The sequence below is a fragment of the Athene noctua genome, chromosome 10 (assembly GCF_965140245.1).
Source record: "Athene noctua chromosome 10, bAthNoc1.hap1.1, whole genome shotgun sequence".
NCBI lineage: Eukaryota > Metazoa > Chordata > Aves > Strigiformes > Strigidae > Athene > Athene noctua.
In genome coordinates, this window is record NC_134046.1 from 19,594,073 (window position 1) to 19,616,070 (window position 21,998).

General features: G+C 37.0%; 1 protein-coding gene across 10 annotated transcripts in view; it reads left to right on the forward strand.

The window, feature by feature from the left end:
- Positions 1–21,998, forward strand: part of DOCK3 (dedicator of cytokinesis 3) — a 222,402-nt gene that overhangs the window by 123,084 nt on the left and 77,320 nt on the right. For all 10 annotated transcript variants that reach the window (XM_074913853.1, XM_074913859.1, XM_074913854.1 and 7 more), the window contains exons 13-14: positions 8,447–8,535; positions 11,913–12,038. In XM_074913853.1, the coding sequence (XP_074769954.1) occupies positions 8,447–8,535; positions 11,913–12,038 (215 nt within the window). The remainder of the gene's footprint in view (positions 1–8,446; positions 8,536–11,912; positions 12,039–21,998) is intronic.

The following is a 21,998-nucleotide window of genomic DNA, read 5'->3' on the forward strand; positions in this document are numbered from 1 at the left end:
AAGAAAAGAAGTAGAAAGCAAGTGAATTCAACAGTGTATGACCAGAAAACTTAAAGCAAGTCAACATTTTTTGAGCAAGAATCTTTTAGTTATTTGTGATTTTGAACTTTGAACTAACAAAGTCTTACTATGAAATGTGGTCTCACAGTTGTAATGAAAAGGCCACAGACAAAGTGTCTGGAGACTGCAAGGAATATTTAAATCTCTTCTCAGTGAGGATAAATGCTGGCAAGATCTGCTTTGCAGATGGGCTGAGATACAGCTGACATTACTTTGCGGTCTGTGGCCACTATTCCAATTAATAAGATCATTTGGGGGGTTATAGAACTTTGTTATTTTTGAGAAGTGCATTCAGCAGCAGAAAATCTGACATTCAGGGGAAACTATAAATAAAAAAATGTCTTCTAGTGTTCACTGAAAGATTCTTGAATATCTCTTCATACATTAGAGAACTGTAAGTCCAACGAAAGTCTCTCGGAGGCAGCTCTTGTATTCTTCTTTTGCCAACAGTTATGAAAACTGTAGCAAAAATGTCAAGTTATAGGGAAGAAAATGGTCTTTCTTCTCTTTGTCAATAGAATCTGGATTATCTTGGCATTTTGTCACCACTCAGTTTCAGTTTATCTCAAACCAGTGTTTTTTGATTATGTAGTTTAGGTTAATATTGGCCTTCTAGATATGGTGTTAATATATTGCAACTGCAAAATTTTTAATGTTTACAGTAATGGAACATTCTGAATATCAAATTTCTGTTTTGATGTCCTTTTAATGCATATTTAGCTTCTTATTTGCTAAAAAATAGAAGAAAAAACTTGTTAAATACTGGACTTCTCCATTTGTCAGGGACAAATGAAATCATGGAGCCAGTTGGAGCAATCCAAAGTCCTAGTACTGTGATCAAAAAAATTGCAAGATAGCGATCTTCCCTTTTCTTCCTCTTAATCTGAAGTGTTTTGTTAATACGGTTTCCCTTCACACCACCCAAAGTACCAGCTGTTATCTGCCTAAATGTTTAAGTAGGTTTATACCAGCTGTTATTCTTCACATCTGCTTCCCCACACCCTTAGTTTTCAACATACACACACAGTCATTACTGCCTTCCCAGAGAGGAGGCAGAACCCGTAACAGAATCCAACTCTATAGTCACATGCTTGTAATTTTTTTTAATCAGTATAATCTTTCATTTGGGTCACTATAAGTCTTGTACATCATTCTTTTCTAATACTGCTCTGTGAACCTCCAACAAAAATCTTCAGAAGGGAAAATGTATGTATCTAAAGGGCACCAGCGTATCCCTTTTGCAGCTTTAATAGCTATTGGTCTTCTATGACAGAAAGTTTTCAGAGGTTTATCTGCTTGCATCTTCTCTTTGCACATTCTTTTAGCTAAAGGGTTACTTTGTAGACTAAAACTGAAACGACAGATTTTTGTCTGCTGTAAATTTACAATTGTGTATAAATGCTTAAGCGATGCTGAACTGATTTTCTTACCTGCTGCTTTCATTTTGATTATTGTTAAAATGCCTATGGCCAACCCAAAAACATCATAAAGAGGAAATAAGTAGGGATGTGTATTTGTATTTTTAAAGGATCGGTAAAAAGCATTCTTTGTATACGCTATCTGGCTAAAGCTTACAGCTGCCACAAATGAGGTAGTCAGCATACAGCCAGAAAAGCCTTTTCATGGGGAGAAGCTGGAAAAAAATTGAGAGACTGAAAGCCTAACAAAGACGGAAACAAATACGTGGTCTTTCAGTGGAGTCTTTTGCTGGATCCACAAGAGAGAGTGCTTATGGAGGGGGAAAAAAATCAATGTACTTCACCAGTTTTTCTCATCTTGCCACCTCATTGTTAAAGATTTATGTCTGAGAAACACTTCTTTCTCACAATCCAGATTTTCCTGTTTGTTAATCCCACAGTCATGTTATAATTTTACTAAGAGGATATAGTACCACAGGTCTAGTCATAAGCTCATTATGTAAAAGCACAAAGGTTTACTTTTATAATTCTTTTTAGTAATGTACATGTAAAATATTTTAGAAGTGAGATGCAAACTAAATTCTTGATCCATTTTTTCAGATCACTTGATTTAGTATTTGTATATAAATTTTTATCTTTAGCTCATTGAATGTTACTCTCTGAGTCAATCTTCCCATTCCCCTAAAAACATCATGTATTTCTCTTTGATATTATCTTCTTTCAGTTTTACTTTTTCTCCTATTTTCTCTCAATACTTTATTTTTCTCCTTCTCCAGCACTAGCTCTTGAGATTCCTTTCTCTTATTGTGGTATATTGCCTGAATGCCTTTTCCTTCTGATATTCAGTTGTTGCTATTTGCCCAGCTGAACAAGAGTGTACATTGCATTTCTGTCCCCATCTGTTTGACATCGGGGTCTGATGTAGTATGGCAAACATTCCAAATGATAAATTTACTGTAGAATCAGCCAACCTGAAAAGGTGATGGATGGCTCAGGAGAAAATTCTTGTTTAAATTGGAAATGTATGTTGTAATATATTTGGTATTTAGACAAGTAAAACGTTAATAAAATGCATTACAAGCAAGTGTTTTCAGGCCAGCAGTTCAAGCTTGGGAAGAATATTCTTCTTTGTGTTCAAGAAATATAAAGTGCAGCTTACATGGGTAGTTGGTACAAAACTAGCTTTAAGCTATCTTTACAGTCCATTGATTTTGGGATAACTTTGTTCCAGGTTAATTTGCAGGCATAAGTCATTGGAGGCTGAAATCCATTATAGCATGCACTCCAGAGGCTGGTACAGCAACTAAAAAATTATCAGAGGTTAGAAATATTCTGTAGTCTCAGCAGTGAGGGTTGAAGACGGTATAGAATTTGTCCTATAGATTATCTCTCTAAGGGTGATAGTATTTGCAGTAGGATGATGAATTTTAACATCTTGGCAATGTGAAGTTTGGGTTTTTATTTCCCAACAATTAAGCTGAACATTGATTATTGGCACAGAACACCACAATTATTGAAAGGGTTTTTGTACTCTCCATAAATGTCTTAGCTCTATTGTGTTTTGGTTTTGAGAGATTGTTCTGGGGAGTGCAAATATAGTCAATTTGCCATACTGTTAATTCTGGAAGGTCACTTCAGTGCTGACCTGTCTTGATATACTGTGTAAATATCTGATCTTTCTTCCCAGAAAGGGTACAGTAGTTACAGAAGATATGGAGTAGAGCATCTGAAATGTTTAGCAGCATGGAGTTGTATGAGAGAGATTGAGAACTCAGGGAGCTTCAGCTTGAAGAGGAGAAAAGTGGTGGTGGGGAGGGATACGACCAAGCCTTAGAAAACCATGGTGGAGGGTAAACTGTTGTTCATTGAATACAACAGTACGAGAATGAAGGATGCTCAATGAAATTGGTAGATGACATTAAAAAAGATGGAAGAAGATACTTCTTCATAAAGCAGGTAATCATCTTCTGGGTTGTACTGCCACAGGATGTTGTGAAGATAGGCAATATTAGCAGGTCCAAAGAGAATTTGACAAGTTTATGAACAACATGTCCATAAACAGAGAAATGGGAACACAGAGGGATGTACGCCCTAATGTCCCTAGTCCAACAACCTCAGAGCACAGCATAGTACTATCTCCTATTGCCAGTGGGAAGGGTTTTTTTTTAATGTTCATACATTCTTAACAATCAGCTGAGATACCTAAACCCACTCGAGTGAAAAGAGAAATGTTGAGACAGGTGGAGCTGAGATTTCAGGTGGGATAATCCCACTCTAACTGCACCAGATAACCTAGAAATGCAGGAATACAGCCTGATCAGTGTACTGATTAAATTAATACATTTGAATAGCACACTGGGAGGAAGTAACTCAGTGTTTTTCCTCCATTTTTCCTTTTTTACTGTCTGTACTTTGTGTTTAATTTATTCCAAATTGTCTATGTCCCTTTTGCTTTTATACTAATCAACATTTGTGGGGGGTGTCAATAAGTGTGCCATAACAGGCTTTGTGGGTTAGCTCATCATTCTTGGCAGTATATGCTTTTGTAATACTGAAGCTGTACAGAATTACCAGCTACTATTTGTTCTAGATAGCCTTAATTCCTTTTGCCACACTATTCTTCAGTTACATAATGCAGCAAGAAAAAAAATCCCTACTGCCTTCACAGTAGCTTGTTCATATCTTACCGTGATTTTGCTGACATTATGTACTCTTGGAGGGAAACAAAAAAGGGAAAAAATGTCAATATGCTTGGGAGAAGTTTCATGAAGTGACTTATTTCTCAAGAGCCCTGTCTTGCTAGGAGCTCTGAAGGCTTATAGTCTTAGTTTCTGGGCTTTTGGGTTTTTTTACTTTTAAGAGTCAATAGGACAGAAGTTTAATTTAATTGTTTAATTCAGTTGCACTTCAGGAGCAATAAGATTCACTATTGATGCTGAGTTAAAAATTGCTGACTTCGTGGAGAATCTTTAAATCTTGTAGTTGTGATTTAAATAAAGCACAAGTGAGTTTAAAAGTCAATTAGACTTGATCAACATACTGTTTTTTTCTCTTTTTTTAAACCAACAGCACTGTTTGTGGTAAAGGCTGCATTTTTAGTTTTCAATCAGTTTATGATACTAGTAAAATTGTCATTTCAGCTGTGCTTACATTAGTGTAAAGTACTTCTTAACATTCACTGTGTCCCTCCATGATGTGGTAATAAGCTATAGCACCGAGGACACTTTTTTCCTGGTATGATTCCATTCAAGCTCAGTGAGCTTCACAGGTTGGTTATACAGCTTTACATATACTAGTGTAAAGAAAGTCGTGCAACTTTGATGTTAAGATAAATAAGAATCCTAATTCAGTTTGATAGGGACCTCTCTTATTCAACCTCCTTCTCAGATCAGGGCCAGCTGTGAGGTCAGACCAGGCTGCTCAGAGCTTTATCCAGTCATGTCTCGGTAACCTCCATGGATGGAGACTGCACAGCCTCTCTGGACAACCTGTTCCAATCATGCTTGACTGTCCTCATGGGAAAGCTTATTCTAATATCCAGTCTGAGCCTTTCTTGTTTGTATTAATGGCTGTTGCTTTACATCAAGTCACTATGCACCACTGAAGAATCTGACTGCCTCTTTTGTCTTAATAACGGCTTGTAGGTTTTGGAAGGCTGCTCTTAATGTGCTCCCTCTTGCCTTGTCTTCTCCAGGCTGAAAAAGCCCAGGTCCCTCATCCTCTCCTGCTCCAGCCACGTGCCCATTCACAGGACTCTCTCCAATTGTCTGTTTTGTATTGGAGAACCCAAAACTGAGCACAATATTCTAGATCCAGACTAACAACTGCCAAGTATTATCTTTGCCCATCTGACAGTAGAAACATATAAACAAAAACTAGTTAAATATTGGCATGTTGTGTAAACGGTAATTTACCAAAATATAGTTCTGACTATGTCTTACCACTCGAGCAAATTTTCTGTAGTGGATCCAGACTATGTCTTTGCTTTGTGAAAAGGTTTGGGAAGTTCACTAAACATATAGCATAGGCTACTTTCAGGGGGAGTAAGATTTTGGGTTGAATAGAAGTTGCAGGATGAAAAAAGAGCTGAAGTATACAGATACATATAAAATATGATGTAACAACGTAGCTTAGTATGTATTTAGACGTAATAGGGATTTTTATTTTCCTAATTGGTAAGTTAGAAAAACGCTTCAGTGGTTTCAAAATCAATGTGATGCCTACATTTTGGTCCCTACCATTGTCTTAACACCAGAGGTTTCTTGTCTTTGAATATGTAAGTTAAAAGAGGCATTCGTTATTGTTTGCAAACAATGAAACTGAATATCTGCCTATATCGGGTGAGGACCTGATTGTATAGGCAGGCCCAGAAGACCTCTAAAGGTGCTGGTGACACTGAATCCGGTGCTAAACACAACAGCCATAGTCACTTTCATTAAAAACACAGCTCACAAGAGAGAAGACTGTATGGCACATCTTTCATATAATAGCTTAATAAAGAGGGACATCTAAATTAACTCTTTGCCTTTCTCCCTCCCTCAGTCTAATGTGTGTGTCTCATACAATGGGACAGTAGCCTATGGATTGAGAACATGGGGCTTGTTTCCTTGACTACTTTGAGTGGCAGTGCAATTGCATTTTTGGCTTTGAATCCTAAACAGAAGTGTGGCAATTCTGACTCAGGTGCCCAAGATCTAGAAGGAAGTAAGCATCCAGGTGAGCTCTGGTTCTGTTTCCTGCTTTGCTGGTACTCTGCTCACATAATGATTTTTTTTCTGGATTATCACTGGAAGGACTGTATTTCTTCATGACTAGAAAGGAACTGAAACATCTGCTTCTGGTGCTCTCAGCCATCTCTATCACAATGTAATTTCCAAATACTGCAGCGTTCCTGATTTCTCCAGAATCTTGCTGTCAGAGTAATGAGAATATCTGTAGAGCTACAGATACACAGTGATTTACAGAGGATTTTTTTTTTTAAATGTTGCTCCACTTCAAAATATTTATACATAAGGCGTGGAATGGAGCAGTAAGAGATGCTGAGTCTGACTTTCCACTACACAGTTAGACAGTCTGATTTTATTACAATGGAATGGTATCTTGCTGCAGTAGAGAGCGTGGCCCATTCTCTGTTACAGTCATATCTTCTTGATGCCTTTATAATTCTCATTAACTTGTATTTTGAAGATAATATTTTCCAATTTGAGGAAACAGTCCTGAGGAAGGTTAAGAATGGAGGAGGGAATTGGAAGTTAGCCTAAAAAAAAACAAACAAAAGGAAACTCTCATGTAAGTGTGCAATGTCATGCAATTAGTCTAGTCTCTGAAATTGCTAAGGGCATTGGAATGGTGATGGGAGATGCTAAGAGCTGCTGAATTCAGTAGCCTGAGAGCTGATGTTGCCACAGCTCCATGCCCCCAGGTCCAGCCAGGCACAACTCCAAGCCTATATCCTGCACGTGAACGTACACACAATACATGCACATACAGCTGGCCACGTAGATCAGCACAGGCAGAACGTATGCACTCATACAAACATGTACAGTACCAGAGGCCTCATCCTGTTTTGCTCTCTGGTTTATTAGGATACAGACTTGTTAATAGAAAACATACATACATACATACATACATACATACATATATGCACTACAAATCCCTCCTGTGCCTGGTTTGAGACACTCAGTTCAGGCACAGGGCATGGTCAGACAAGCCACTTATTTACATGTGAATGGGCCATTTTATACCATTATCCCTCTGTTTCCCTACAATTCATATTATGTCTTGAACAATCCCCAAATGCTCCTCCCCGACATCCCGTAATGAGTTCTGCATGACCAAAGACAGTAACCCATTTTAGTCTTTAAAGGGATCCAGAGAGCCTTTCCAACTGACTCGTCTTGCACCTGGATAATGTGCTGAACATCCTCCTGCAGCAGCCATTGTTCCCCTACCTGCCATTGTTCCTCTTCCCTTTTGTGTTTGAGATGAGCCATTAACTGCATAACCTAACAGGAAAGGTAGATTTAGCAGGAAATACTTAGAACAGTTTTGTTTATAGGTGCTGCCATTAAGGGGTGATCTTGCTAAGATGTACATCCGGTGGGTTTGAATCTGTTTGATCAAGGGCAGTGCAGCCAGATATCCTGCCTGAATATTGTTTGAACAAGATTATAATCCACACACCAAGTTGTTGAAACTGATATTAACAACTGAATTTTTCCTGGTGAAAAAATATTGAGTGGAAATATGAGAAATCTGTCGAGAGATATTTTCATTTCTATCCTAGAAATTTATTGAGGATTTACAGATGGTAATGTAACTGAACATTAAATATAACAGTATTTACAAATGCTTATTAAAATTAGGTGTAGATGAATAAACAATTGTGAAATGCACCTTTAGAAAATGATATACATGCAGAAGCATGCTTTACGTTGTTATATATTTTTGTCCTACAGTTTGGGGGGATTGCATCATGTTTCAAGGCATTCGGTAAAATATGTAGGTAAGCAAAAGTCATCTTGTAAATGCCCAAGATACTAAAGAAATCAGAGTTCTATTTAGTCTTTCAAATTTCATTTTTTGTTTTGTTAATTTAACTTTTTTCCTAATTAAAAACAAAAATATATGGCAACAGTTAATTTCTGTTTAACATTTGTTTTCTACAGGCACAGAATTCAAATAGGATGTCCCAGAGCTTTCTTTGTTCTATCATAATATGAAGAGTGAAACAATGGCTTTGATGACAGAAAAGTCACCACAGGCTCCATGGTGTCCATAAAAAGGAGATAACTATTAGGGAATGTTTTGTTTCCTTCCACTTTTAAAAATAAGAGTTATGTGGGATTTCCCTCATTCATCAACACCCCACAACCTTTCATGTTATCTCTACAGCAGAGTTGACTCTCCTGTCCTAAGGTGGTTCAGCAGAAAGCTTTTAACTTGAATTTAGTGTTCTTTTATTTTAGGTGTAACAATGAAAATGAATGGTGCCAGATCCATGAAAACATTATTCGCAAGTCCAGCACCAAATACACAGCACCGAGCTCAAACTACGGTAAATATCTACTTGTACATTTTTGTCATAGTAACAGCTGAAGATTTCCTTTAGGAAACTGCTACTTATAGCAGAGAAATTCAGTGAGAGGTGAGATGATGCATAGATGAATTTCTCTACTTGTGGTCATTTAAAAATTTAGCTCAAACTCATTCACGTTCAGTTTACAAGTGGAAATCTGTATTGTGTCTGGCAGTTTAACCAGGCATTTAAAAAAACCCAAACACCTGGTACCTTTCCTTCTCAGATATGGCTGACAATAATATTAATTCAGCATGTTAAATTCCATTTATCATTTTATCTATACTATTATTTTTTCTCAAGAGAGATCTGCAGCAGAGACAGCTAGTGGCCTGCTATACTATTCGTTTACTCTGTGAGTCTTCATTTATTGGCTGTTACTGAATGTATCTACACTTGTGAAAACTACTAGCCCATGGGAGGGTACAGCATAAGCAGCAATCGGCACTGGCAGAACTCCTTTAAAAGCTTTTTTGTGACACTAGCTTAAGTTACTGCAACCAGACTTGGCTGCACAGAAAATAAAGAATTTGATCTTATTCATCAGAATTTCCCTGAGTAAAACTGTCTTCCTTTTCATCCTGTATTCCCTTGAAAATTCCAGGTACAACATATCTAAGGCTTGCTCTCCATGCATCCTTGTCAACAGAAGCAAAGCCAGGGGTTAAATTTGTCTAACATACTTGTCTGACTGTTCAGAAAACTCTGACTGTCCAGAAAATAAGTGGTGTTTTTGTACCTACAAATAAGTTATCAATAAGACTCTCTGCGATAATTTCAGTACTAAATGTTTCATGACATAGTTGAGGAGAATAACCATCTTGATAGAGTTTTTGCCACCTTTCAAATCCGTTTTTATTTTCCTAGTTAATGACAGATAAATATGGCAAGTAAATCTTGTCTTATCCTTTTACTTCATTTAAAGATCTCTGTAGTTCACTAATTCAGAGATATTACTATTCCATTCCAAATGACCAGCCAATAGGGTACAGTTCTGCTTGGTTACAGCTAGTTTTGTGTTCATTACTGAATGCCTGATTCATTGGCATACTGATGTCCAAATACTGATACTGTCTTAATTACACTTGTTTGCATATTGAGGTACTGTAGTGGAATATACAGTGCATGCTTTCATAGAAGATATTAAGCATAATAATAAGCAAATAAAGCAGCTTTCAGGTTTGGAATTTTATTACATGCAAAGCTGGTCTCCTTCCCTGCTGTTCCTCCTGTTACAGTTAAGGTCATCCACCACTTATCATTTAAACATCTTCCTGAATTGTTTATAAGTTTGAAAACTTGGACTGTTTGTCTTTATTTCCAATGCCAGGTGTCTGCCTACAATTTTTTTTTTTTTTTTTAAAGCTTGTACTTTTTTGAAGAGCAGAGAGAAAGGGAAATATCTGGCTTTCTTACCCTTGCCTTTGGCTTTTTAAAATAATAATTTGAAACATTTCATTAAGATCTGTGCATCTCTGGAATAGGATGTTGAAACTTGGCAGAGGTATTGTCATGGTGGGAGGGACACTATTGCAGACTGACATGATTTAAGCATAAGTAATACAACTTGGGCCTCCTAGAACCTGCTCTTACAGTGAGAAGATGCTCAGATCACAAGTGTGATTTTTCCCTGAAGAAAAGCTCTCTGGTTCTTTCTCTCCCCACCTTCCCAGTTCTTGTGTAAAATTAGTCTTTCGGATCTGCTGCAATGAATAGAAGAAAAACTGGAAGGATAGGCTGGGTAGAAAAGAGGACTGGAGAGCAGATTTACAAAACCTCTTGGAGAGAGCAAGAACCTAGGCAGAAGGTTTTTGGGATGGAATATGTGGGAGTGTATCACATAAGTAATATATGCTGGAAAATTACATATTCTGTTACCTCTAGTGACTGATTTTTATAGATAATAGTTGAATTAAGTTGTTATTTGTTAAGTACCAGGGGTATGTGGAGGTCTGAACTTCCAAATTTGCTCCAGTCCTTTATGCTGGAATATTTTTAATTTGAGGTAGGTTTTTTTGATAGCAAAAGGTGATATAAAATGAAAAATTGTCAGGACTGATTTCTAATGAACTTGTCTCCTGTGTTCTGTTCTATGTTCTGTAGCACATACACACGCTGATGTACACTCATACATCGTATTCAAAGGGTTTGAATTTTTTCCATGGTTATAAAGCCTGTTTTCCCTGCAGTGCTTTGCAGCTCTCTTCTGCCTACTTAGCTGGACAGTTGCGAGTCTATGTTTTGGCAGCTTTTGAGTACATGCATGCTGATTGCCCAGCTGGCTGGTTGGCCTTCCTTTTCCTTCATTTTAAGACTTTATGCTCTTTTTTTCATCCCAGCTCGCAGTATTCATAAAACATACACAATCTTCACATTATCTAGATATCTACTTATTTGCCAAATTTGTCTGAAGCCAAACAGGCTTGAAAATTATTTCAAGGGAAAAGAGCAGAAAGTGAGTGGGAGGTACGTGATATTACTGGTTTCAATCCCCTAGTAACTTGTCTAACAAAGAGAGTGAAAAAAGATGATAGAAAGAACTATAGACTATCATCCACTGAATGAGATAAAGATTGAGAAAAATTATTATGTGAACGTAATTCACATTGATAGGTGAAGCTGGTAATGTATGCTTATCAGATGAGACTAAGCTTGCATGGTTGAGCTTAATCCTGTCATTTTCTGATACTGTAATGCTTGACTTTGTAACTTTACCAGTACATTATCCTCATTTTAGGGGTGTAGCATGCTATAAATTAAAAGCAACTAGAGAATACAGTTGTCCTGAAGATTAACCATGAAAGTACTCCTATTCGAGCTATTCGGTTGATACACCAAACAAAAGGTTGCATTGAAAGAGCTGGTTGCTGAAGTCAGTTTGACCAGTTGGTACTCTTAAAACATGTTGAGATACTGAAGGGAATTTCATTAAAATCAACTTTTCTCTGTGAAGTAGTTAAAGCATATCTGTTCCACTTGTTTCTTTGAGTTTTATTTTTTGTGTGTGGTATTAAACAGGATTAAAAGCACTTTAGAGACAGCATTGTGTGGTGTGTTATAACCTGCTCTATGTGAGGAATAGAAAAAATGTGAAGTACTTCACTGTAACTTGTGAGATCTCTGAAATTAAGTATTTTGATTTTTAAAAATGGTATTTTAATATAATGTTATGCTCTTAACTGATCCCTTAAAGCAGTTTCGTTTTTTCCATTTCAGTTTTAAAGTACTCCAAGGGAGAAAAGAACTCTGTATTTATATATTTGTATTAAAATAACTGTGGAGGAACAGCATGCCTTGTATATACAGACATCTAATACTTAGGTCTGAAAAATGAACATTTTTGATTTTTTTTCTAGGACTTATAATATCTCTTCAGCTTCTTCGTGGCGACATGGAGCAGATTCGAAGGGAAAACCCAATGATCTTTAACAGAGGGGTTTCTGTTACCAGGAAGCTGGGTTTTCCAGATGTTATAATGCCAGGTAAACATAACAGCTCTAATCTTAAAATATTGGACATTTTTTTCTCTCCTAGACAAGTGACACTGGGATGTGTGCTTTACTTGAAGATGAATAATAGAAGAGTTGTCTTATTTATCAATAAATACCAATTCCAGATTCAGGGAGGCATGTTAAAACATTTTAATCGACAAACATTATAGTAATGTAAGATGTTAAATTCATAGGTATAGAAGGTGATCTGGAAAGATTCCTTTGATATTCCCCCCACCTCCTCCACCAATATGAGATATCCCTCATTATGCTAAGCATAGAGACATTTCTTTTAAAATGCAGAAGTTTCTTCTTTGCAATAGTCCAAAGCTGGAAAAAGAATTTCCACTTTGCCACCTTGATTTTTGGAGTTGTTATGATCCTTTTGTAATGGTTGGCAATACATGAGCCTGCAAATCTTGTCTGATTTTCCAGCTGGCCTTACAGAGCACCTAGGCCATGCAACTGCCCTCTTGGCTGAAGCATTGCTGTACTTCTTACTTCTGGAGCAGCAGCTTGAGATGCTTCTTGTTTTGGCACAAATTGAGGTAGCCACAGCACAGCCAAGAGTTCATTTAGGGAGGAAACCAGAACCTAGCCAGTCATGCAATCAATAGATATGAAACCTGGCATTATACTGTCTTGATTTTACAGTGTAGTAAGAAATGGGCTTACTAATTATATTGCATGTATAGCATTTGAAACGCTACCTCATTGCTCTGCATTATAACCAAGACCAAGGATGACTTTGCAGACATGGGAAATTTTATGAAAGCATAATGGGAAGAGTATCAGACTTTATTACTTGAAAGACTGCACTGACACAACAGTATGGAAAGCAGTTGTAGCCTCATTATGGAGGCTCTTCAGGAAGCAAAATAAAAATAGGGAGTAGGTGGGAAGAATTTATAGAAACCAAAATAAAGGGATTCAAAACAGTATATGTTTTATTTACTAATGAACTTGAAAATAATAGAGCGGCAGAGGATGTGGGCTATAAAGCCAATTATTAATTTTAGGTTTTAGTGACTTTATAGCAGTTCCAGTCTTTACCCAGAGCAATCAAATGGAGAAGATTAACTATTGCATGTCGATATGCAGATACAGCTTCTGCAAGGTGATCTGCCGTAAGTGAGATCACAGCAGGATGTGTCAGCTGGAATAGCTAGATCACAGCTAGAAAAGTCAACATCAAAACCAGCATTTACATTCCTGTAAGTGAATTGTTCTCCTGCAAGAATTGCTTTATCCTCCATTTCTATGTATAGAGATGTCCCTCAGGTACTTCAGACCACTGAATTTTAACAAGCTTGAGGAATAGCTTTATGGCCTCACTGTTCCCCTTAATTGTTTTTTCATTTTCTGGACACTAACCTCTTTCTACAAGTGGCATAGTGGGCTGTCTTCCCTGTACTTTTCCTATTTTGGGCAATGCTTTTGTCCAGGACTTGAACAAGCAGGTTAGCAGTCTTCAAGCGAAAAGTGCTCCTACCCTAAACTACAAATTCTCTATTCATTGCAGCTAATTACAATTTCCAAACTTGCTTTCTCTGTGTAATGAAGAACTCTAGTGAAAATACTGCCTCAGTGCAAAAATTGTCTTCCAAATCTTAAGTATGTTTTTATGATCTTTTATGATGTCATACTTAACATCTTAAGTATGTTTTTGTGATATTCAGCCTAGAGACCTTGGACATTTAAGTAAATTAAAACCAGATTCCACAGCATATATTTGCAACACTCCCATTGCAAGGCTCACTATACAGGTACAGCAGTGATCCCCCCAGCTCTGCTCCACCCATCAGTTTTTCAAATGGTTTTCTTCAAAAGACCACATTTGCTTGTTGATGTCATGTTTGTGGGAACCACGATTGTTGGAGAAAACACAGGGATTTAAACATGATAATCTGTTTGGATTTGGGCTCATATATATATACACATACTCAAAATATTGATACAAACAAATATGTGAAAGGACCACCATTCTGCTAGTAAATGCTTGCTGCCTCTCTAGAGGTGCTGAACACCAAGAACTTCTTGGTTCAAAGGGAGCTACAAGAGGTCTGCATAGAGAGAATTTAGATGCAGAGCTTTAGGAATTTGTATTTGGAAAAAACCCAGACAAAACAAAACCACTTACATTTGTGGAGAAAGGCAGTTTGTAAATGTCTCTAAATACCAGGTAAGAAAAGAAAGGCAGCCAGTGTGAATAGATTTTCACTGTAATGATAAATTAGGACATTGTCAGAGTAGAGATGAGATGTGGAGAGACGTAGCCATGAATGGTGCTCTAAACAAAATTTTTCTTTTTCCTGAGTGTTCTCTAGGATAATGAATCTCTGAAAAAATTAAGAGATTAAAATACAACTTCACTGATGCAGCGAACAGTGTTCATTCTAATTATTTACAATTTTTTTTAAAATAAAAATATGCTTGACATTATTCAAGTGACAGCAGATATTTGCCTGTTGTTTGCTTTTAAAACAGTAGATCAAACTGAGCTTGAGTTTCCCTCATGTCCAGAGTAGAATGTTTGGGTGGAGTAAGTAATCTTTCAGGTGGATTAGCCAAGCTAGGTGAACAAGGATTGCATATCAATTTACTTTGCTCTTATGTTGTTACAGCCAGAGTCAAACTTTCCTTCTTAGCTTTACTAGTATTGTCTGAAGATAGAAAATATTTCAGTCTGGGGGGAGAAAAAAACCACCAAAGAAACAACAATCAAAAACCGCAACCAAACAGAAAACCAGCCCTGTCATGCACGTTAGCAGTTCTCAACCATGTCTGCTGCTTTAATTGTCCTCGTCAAACTACCTTTTCCTTGCTTTGCTTCAGAACTTTTTCTTTCTCATTAAAGACAGGGTTTCTTCTTTCAGAAAAGAGCACAAAAAGTTCATGACGTATTTTGCAAGTGGATGCAGTTTTTCAAGGCAGTGTGGTCTGAAAATGTTTTTATTAATAAATTAATAAAGGGTACATCACCTAGCATGGTTAAAATATGCAGTGATCATTCTGCTGAACCAAGAAATCGATTTTTAAAAGGTAAATAGTTGTAGAATTTCAAATTAATCTTCTTGGTCATAGGTTTTAATGTTTTCTTTTTTAATAGGAAATCCTTTCACATGTACACATCTTAATCAGTATAATTCTATAGCTGTGACTTCTCACAGAGTTTTCCGATCCCATTTTGTTTTCTAAACAGTAGCATTAGTTCCTGTACCAAGCCCTCTTTTCCCTCCCTCAGATATGAGCAATGTAAGTGGTAGCTGGTCATCATTAAGAAATAAAGTGAAACTGGTCTTTATGTGCTTATGTCTTGCATGGTTATGCAGAACAAGACTAATATCCTACAGAATAACCATGCCTGTCTTCATTTCTAAAGATGAAATGTTCTTTGTTTCCTGCTGTGTTGTGATCTGAGAAGAGCATCATAAAGACTTTAATTATCTTTTTTTTGTCCGAATCAGAAGGGATTCAGTCAAACCAGCCTCATGTATGGTGGGGTTTTGTTCATTTGTACTTTGTTTTTTTTCTTTTCTAAACTGGTACTGGGTTTAAGACCGTCCATCTGATCCTGCCAATTTTACCTCTCCCCAGAGATAAAAGCAATGAGGCATGTGCTGCTTGCCTTTTGGATTGCAACTTTATTTGTATACAGAACTTGCTGATCAGAAATCTATTGCATAGGCATGGCGTTTGTCAGTTCCCCAAAGGACATCCCCTCCCTTCCCCATGTGCTGATAAGTATTCTGTCTTTTACTTTGATCCTCTGAAGAAAAGTGCATGCTTCATCTTCTACTTGTGAGTGATGTTTCTTTCTCTTTTTTCTCTCTCCTTAATTTCCTGGCTTCTCTCCCTTTCTTCCCTTTATTCTTTCCTCTTTCTTTCTGATGCAGAGATGAAGATAGTTGGGTGTAAGTTTCTGCTTTTCTGTGTAATGTCTGCTTATTGCTTGCTTTTTCCCATTTTCATATCTTTCATGGAATGTTGGGGATTGATAAAGATAGCAAATCATGACACCATAGGAAAACTTTGGTAACAGAGAGGCATAGACTTTGTCTTATCAGTGTCTCTTCATACCACAGTGTTTCACACAAATTTAGTAGCTATGACAGGTGAATCAGTAGCAGGTGAGAAACATCTCAGCATCTGTTCTGTCAGTGAGCACAAAGTCATGGATAAAATACATTAAGAAACAAATGTGGCAAAATCCATCAGCTATTCTCAGAATGTTCATGGCAAGAGAGTCAATGAGACTAAAAGACACTATTATGTAATAATTATTCCCCAAAAGTGTTTACAAGAAGAATAAAAACCACTTTTGTCATTAATAAACTTTCAGAAATAGGAAGTTAAAATGCTAAGCTGAAGGAGATAAGAAAAAAATATGTTTAAAATCACTCACCAATACTCTAGGGAAACTCTTTCAGGGAAATCATTTAATTTAAAATGAGCATTCTATATATTCTTTTCTAGATATCGTAGTCAAACAATGAATACCAAATAATCTGGAAGATTTTGTTTGTTCCTTGAAACAACTGAGTGTTCTGTTCACTGAAAACTAGAGGAACAGAGTTAAACTTGCATAATGTTCTCTTTATAGAAGAAAAATAAAGTTAATTTAATTTGCCATACAGGCAGTAGATAAAAACTCTGTTTCCCCTTGCTGCTGTAATATTGTTCATAATAACATTAACAGTTGCATACATTAACTATTTCAAGAATATAGGCCTTAAAATTAGGGAGTAACTGGTGAGGGGGCAGAAAAATAAGATGCTGAAATGGGTCTAATATGATTCCCAGAGACTGTCTGACCATACCAGGCTTCTTAATTTTAACAGGCAAGTAGTAATACAGTGCACAGTACAGCAGTGTTACACCAGTGTCAAAGGTGACTTTGCTATTAAAGCAAGGCAAAATGATGCAGTATGAGGCCTGGCACTCTTAATCTTTTGTGATGTGACTGAGAACAAGTCCATGATGGTCAGCCAGAAGGCCAGAGAGCATTTGAGACACTTCCCATAAATTGCACTTTGTCATTTTTTTCGTTTAGTCCATTTATTTTGAAAAAATACGTGGTGATCACAAAGCTGATTGTGGGCCTCCTTCTGCTAACCTCTTCTGTGTTGAAATTACTGCACTTCAGAAGTGGTTGCATGTTTTTTATTTGGAGAAAGTTACAACTTAAAGTAAAGGTTTAGTATGCTGTTTTGAGATCAGGATCCAAGTACTGGCACTCTGCTCTTGTGCACTGGCCTCCAAAGCTACTGCAGAGAAGAGCTGCCCATCAAGGGGATGTCTGGGTTAGTATGGTACTCCTGGCCAGAAAGAAGAGCAGTTACCATTGTAAAGACCTAGAGCAAATAGAGCCAAAGCACATTATAACAGTATCTGTGAATATAAGTATTCTATGTTTTATAGTTTGTCTCAAAAATTTTAGTTACTTGCTGGGGCCCATCACTACAAAAAGGACATTAAATTACTCAAGCATGTCCAGAAAAGGGCAACGAAGCTGGTGCAGGGTCTGGAGCACAGGTCTGATGGGGAACGGCTGAGGGAACTGTGGGGGGTTTGTCTGGAGAAGAGGAGGCTGAGGGGAGACCTCATGGCCCTCTACAGCTACCTGAGAGGAGGGTGCAGAGAGATGGGGATGAGCCTCTTTAACCAAGTAACAAGTGATAGGACAAGAGGGAATGGCCTCAAGTTGGGCCAGGGCAGGGTCAGGCTGGCTCTGAGGAAGCATTTCTGTGCAGAAGGGGCTGTTTGGCGTTGGAATGGGCTGCCCAGGGCAATGGTAGAGTCCCCATCCCTGGAGGGGTTGAAGAGTCGGGTTGACCCAGCGCTGAGGGATCTGGTGGAGTGGGGAACGGTCAGGGTGAGATTCATGGTTGGGCTGGAGGAGCTTCAAGGGCTTTTCCAACCTAGATGATTCTGTGTTATTCTGGTTTAAATTGCAGTAACTTCATTGCAGTCAGTGTGGTGATGCTGATTTACTCTAGTTCTGGGGATGTTCTTTATATATAGGACATAAATGTGTGGGTTTGTGTTTTCTTCATAAGCCATCGTGGAAGATACTGAGTGTCCTTCACGCCTGGGAGGTTACTGGCACTCTTCTGTAAATGCTAGTATTTTCAAAAAGATGCTAAACCCAGTGATGCTAGAGAGTGGAGTAGACAGAATATCACAGTGTTGGGCCCTAAGTAAATAAATTTGACAAATACAGACAGAAATACTAATTTTTATAGAATGTCCTTGGCTGCTTAAATTGTAAAAGACTTTTGGTTTAAAAAAAATCCAGTGAGGATTTTCTGCATAAATAGAGTTATTTTGCTAGGTTACTGGAAACTAGGCCTGCACATCCTGAATGTTGTGAGCTGCCACTTTTCCCCAGCTTACAGAGATATGTTACGTGTCCTTTACAGGTTCACAAAGTCATAGAACATTGACCTCTTAGAAAACAAGTTTGCTAGAATCAAGATGTCAGAGATTTCTTTGCCTCTTTCTCCTGTAGGAATTAATGTGAATTATGTAACCTTTTTTTGACACAGTATTCACCTGTATAAAACAGGGACTATTCCTGTCCTTACTGTACAAAATCTTTTAGGATCCCTTGATAAAGAGTGTCTGATTCGATGCAGATGGTTTCTCTAAATTGTTACAACATTCCAGTTCAAGTAACTGGTTAGTCTTCTAGTGAAAACCTACCATACTTATCAGGATAAATGTTCTACTTATTCTAATTGATACTAGACAATTATTGGCCATTGGACAACTAAATGTTATCTTAGTAAGCCTTGAAAATGATGAGTAAGTATTTGGAAATATTCCAGTACACTTCTGTATATTGTAAACACAAAATCAATATGGCTTGTGTAGCCTTTTTCCACCACTCCTAAAATAGTTTCAGGTGATATGAGAAAGGATTACATTTCAATATAAGCAAACCCCCCAAAGCTATAATTTATGATTTATAATTTAAACAATTGTACATTTGGCATAAGGCTTTGTAAATAGGTTAAAACAAACAAAACAAAACCCTCATAAAGGTGAAGGGAGGGTAAAGGAAGAGCTGCATAACACATCAAAAATAATTTGGTTTTTTATTATTGTGAAAAATACTGTAATTTAAGACATTTCATCAAGATTAGTAACTGCATATGTTAGAACTGCACGTATTTTATGCTAAAAAGCAGTTTACATTTTGTTTTAAATTGAAAACAATTGTAGGGAGATGGGCTTTGAAACAAATACCATTCTGAAAGCTCTCATTAGTTTTCAGTTCATCCTTGACAGACGTCTAACAGAGAGACCTCAGCTTAAAATGTCATCTGCAGGTTTTAGTCTATAAATACTTTGACCCACTAGCCTTCTAGCACTTTTTTATTCCTGTACTAATGATAGGAGGCCACAGCTAACCCAGTTTTATAATCTGCACTGCTCTATTTGTGAAGATGTAAGGCCTAAGTGATCCAACTTGGAGTAGTACACTGTTTTTCTCTCAAAATGCAAGAGTTACAGTCACTTTGGAGCCAGTACTGTTTGTACAGTAGTTTGCCACACAGAGGGCACAAATTGTCTGGTTTATTAGACAAGTTGTTTATTTATCTTTTTTTTTATATAATGGAATTAAATATGGAAAAAGCTCTATCTGCCAAGATTTTTTTACTTGATATGTAGCTGTCATTCAGTGTTAGAGCTGACAGGGATCACTTCTTGATCATACTGATCACACTTTTTGTTTAGTCACACGCAAGCTGCACTGTGCTATCTGTTAGTGCACTTGTGTGGTGGTGTGCAGAATGTTTTCTCTAGCCTTGCAATTTGCATACTCAAAATTTTTAATAAACTGCCCTGTGTTCAAGCATTTGCTCTACTTTCTGTGCAGCCCATTAATGCATCTGAGCTCAAACCCCTCAAAAACAGTAGCAGTTGGAGGAAAAAAATGGCTTGTGAGGGCTGAGCAAGAGATGTAGTTAACCAATATGTTGGGAAAAGGATAGTTCTTTGTAGTAACGTTATTTTCACGGAAATAAAAGTGTGTGAGTTTGTAGTTTAAACTCCAGATTTTAAAAAAACCTGATGGGCTCCATACCTGATAGTTAAATGATTTTTGTCTTTGCTAGATATGTTTACTTTCCTACTTTTACTATATGTAATGACCTTTTCTAATTTTATGATTCAATAGACTGTATTTTTGTAACAGAAGGTCCGCCATTGTACTTCACTAAAATACTCTTTTCCTTCTTTTTTTATTCATTTTGATGCAAATCCACTGTTTTTTAGATTCCTCTACCCCCTACCCCAAAGGCATTTTTTTAATTAGTGCAGTAATATTTCTCCTGTTAAGCTTAATGGAAGATAAGATGCTATATATAACCAAGTGCTGCCTTTAATTTAGGCTGGAAAATTATTTGCAATCTGACATTGGACTTTGTGTAGCCAGACTCTCTTCCAGAAAAGAGGTCATAAATAGGAAGCTCCAAAACGCTAATTATAATGAGTACAATTAATTTCTATTGTTATAGCATACAAATTTAAACTTTGGTCCTCATTGTGCAAACTGCTAATAAAAAAAGGACAGAGTCTGTTAAGTAGGAGAATTTTCAAAACAAAAGTCCCTACTTAAATTATCTTCTGTGAAGAGTTTTGTATTTCCTTGATATTCCTATAGTCAATATACAGGTAGCTGAGCTTGATTTTGAACAGCAAGAGAAATGCACAGATAATTTTCTCTGTTGTTGTGGACTGTGGAGTTTTGCATTTGATGACTATTCTTTGATGAGAAAAAACAGATCAAATATTTGAGGTCTTTCACCAGCCTCTTGCTGTCTTCTTTTCCCCATTAATGAACCATAGCATTTTCAGACCTCTAACTGAGGCATTTCAAGCAGTCAGCTCTGTGTGAATCCACAGTGAGAGAGAGGTTGATGGAAAAAGGAGGACATTTTGCATACAGATTCCCATTCATAGAGAGTTCCTAGCAAAAAGCACTGAATGTCAGCTACAGACCTGTATTTTCCATGCTTAAAAAGTTGTCCTTATCTCCAGAAATAAAAATGAAAGTAAAGGCAGGACTGAAAGCTTCTATTGTTTGTCCCTACAGTAGATTAAGAAACAAATTCTGTGGGGTTACAGACTTGAAGAAGAATTTGAAGTGCTTCTTTGACAGACACAAAAGGATATCCCTCACTGCCTGAAAGCAAATGCTGCCTATTTCTTTGTGCTTCTGATTAATAAACAGATTTAACTGCATCAGTTTCTCCAAGTGGAAGAAGTCAGACATTCAAGGAGTCTCTGCTTTGCTGGATAACTATTCCATTACTTCAGGCTGCTTAACAAAATACTTGCCTTGAAAAAGTTTAATTTTTTATTGTAATTTTTTGTATTTTTATATATTGCCTTTCAGTATGATTGCCTTTTCGGCAAGTAAATAAAAAGAAGTGGTAAGTGAGCCATCATGAAATGGTGACAGTAACTAAATCTTACAGAAAAATAGGTGCTACCTGCTATCCTTTTGGTGCACACTTTACAATTGACTGCATTGTTTTTGAAAGCAGAGTTTCCCAAATCAGATTCTTAAAAAAAAAAAAAAGTGAGCTAGAATCTGTGAAATTCAGGATAACAAGATGCTGAGATAGATGCTAGAATTTCTATTTCTGAATATAGTCATTTGCTCTGAAAGCTCTTGAAAATGAGGTAGTGAGAAATTGGCAAGTAGCCATACTGCCCGCTTTCTTATATCCATGCATATGGATAGCAGAGGCTAGCCAGAAATCTAGCAAAAAAAAAATCATTTATAATTCCTTCTTAATCCATCTGAACTGAATTACAATCAGGTTTCCAGAAAGACTGCTTTTGTTTTGTTGTTATGAGAAAAAGAGATTATTAAAAATATGGAAAATACTTAAAGAGCTAACTTAGCATAGTTTTCTGCTAATCGTCAGAAAAATA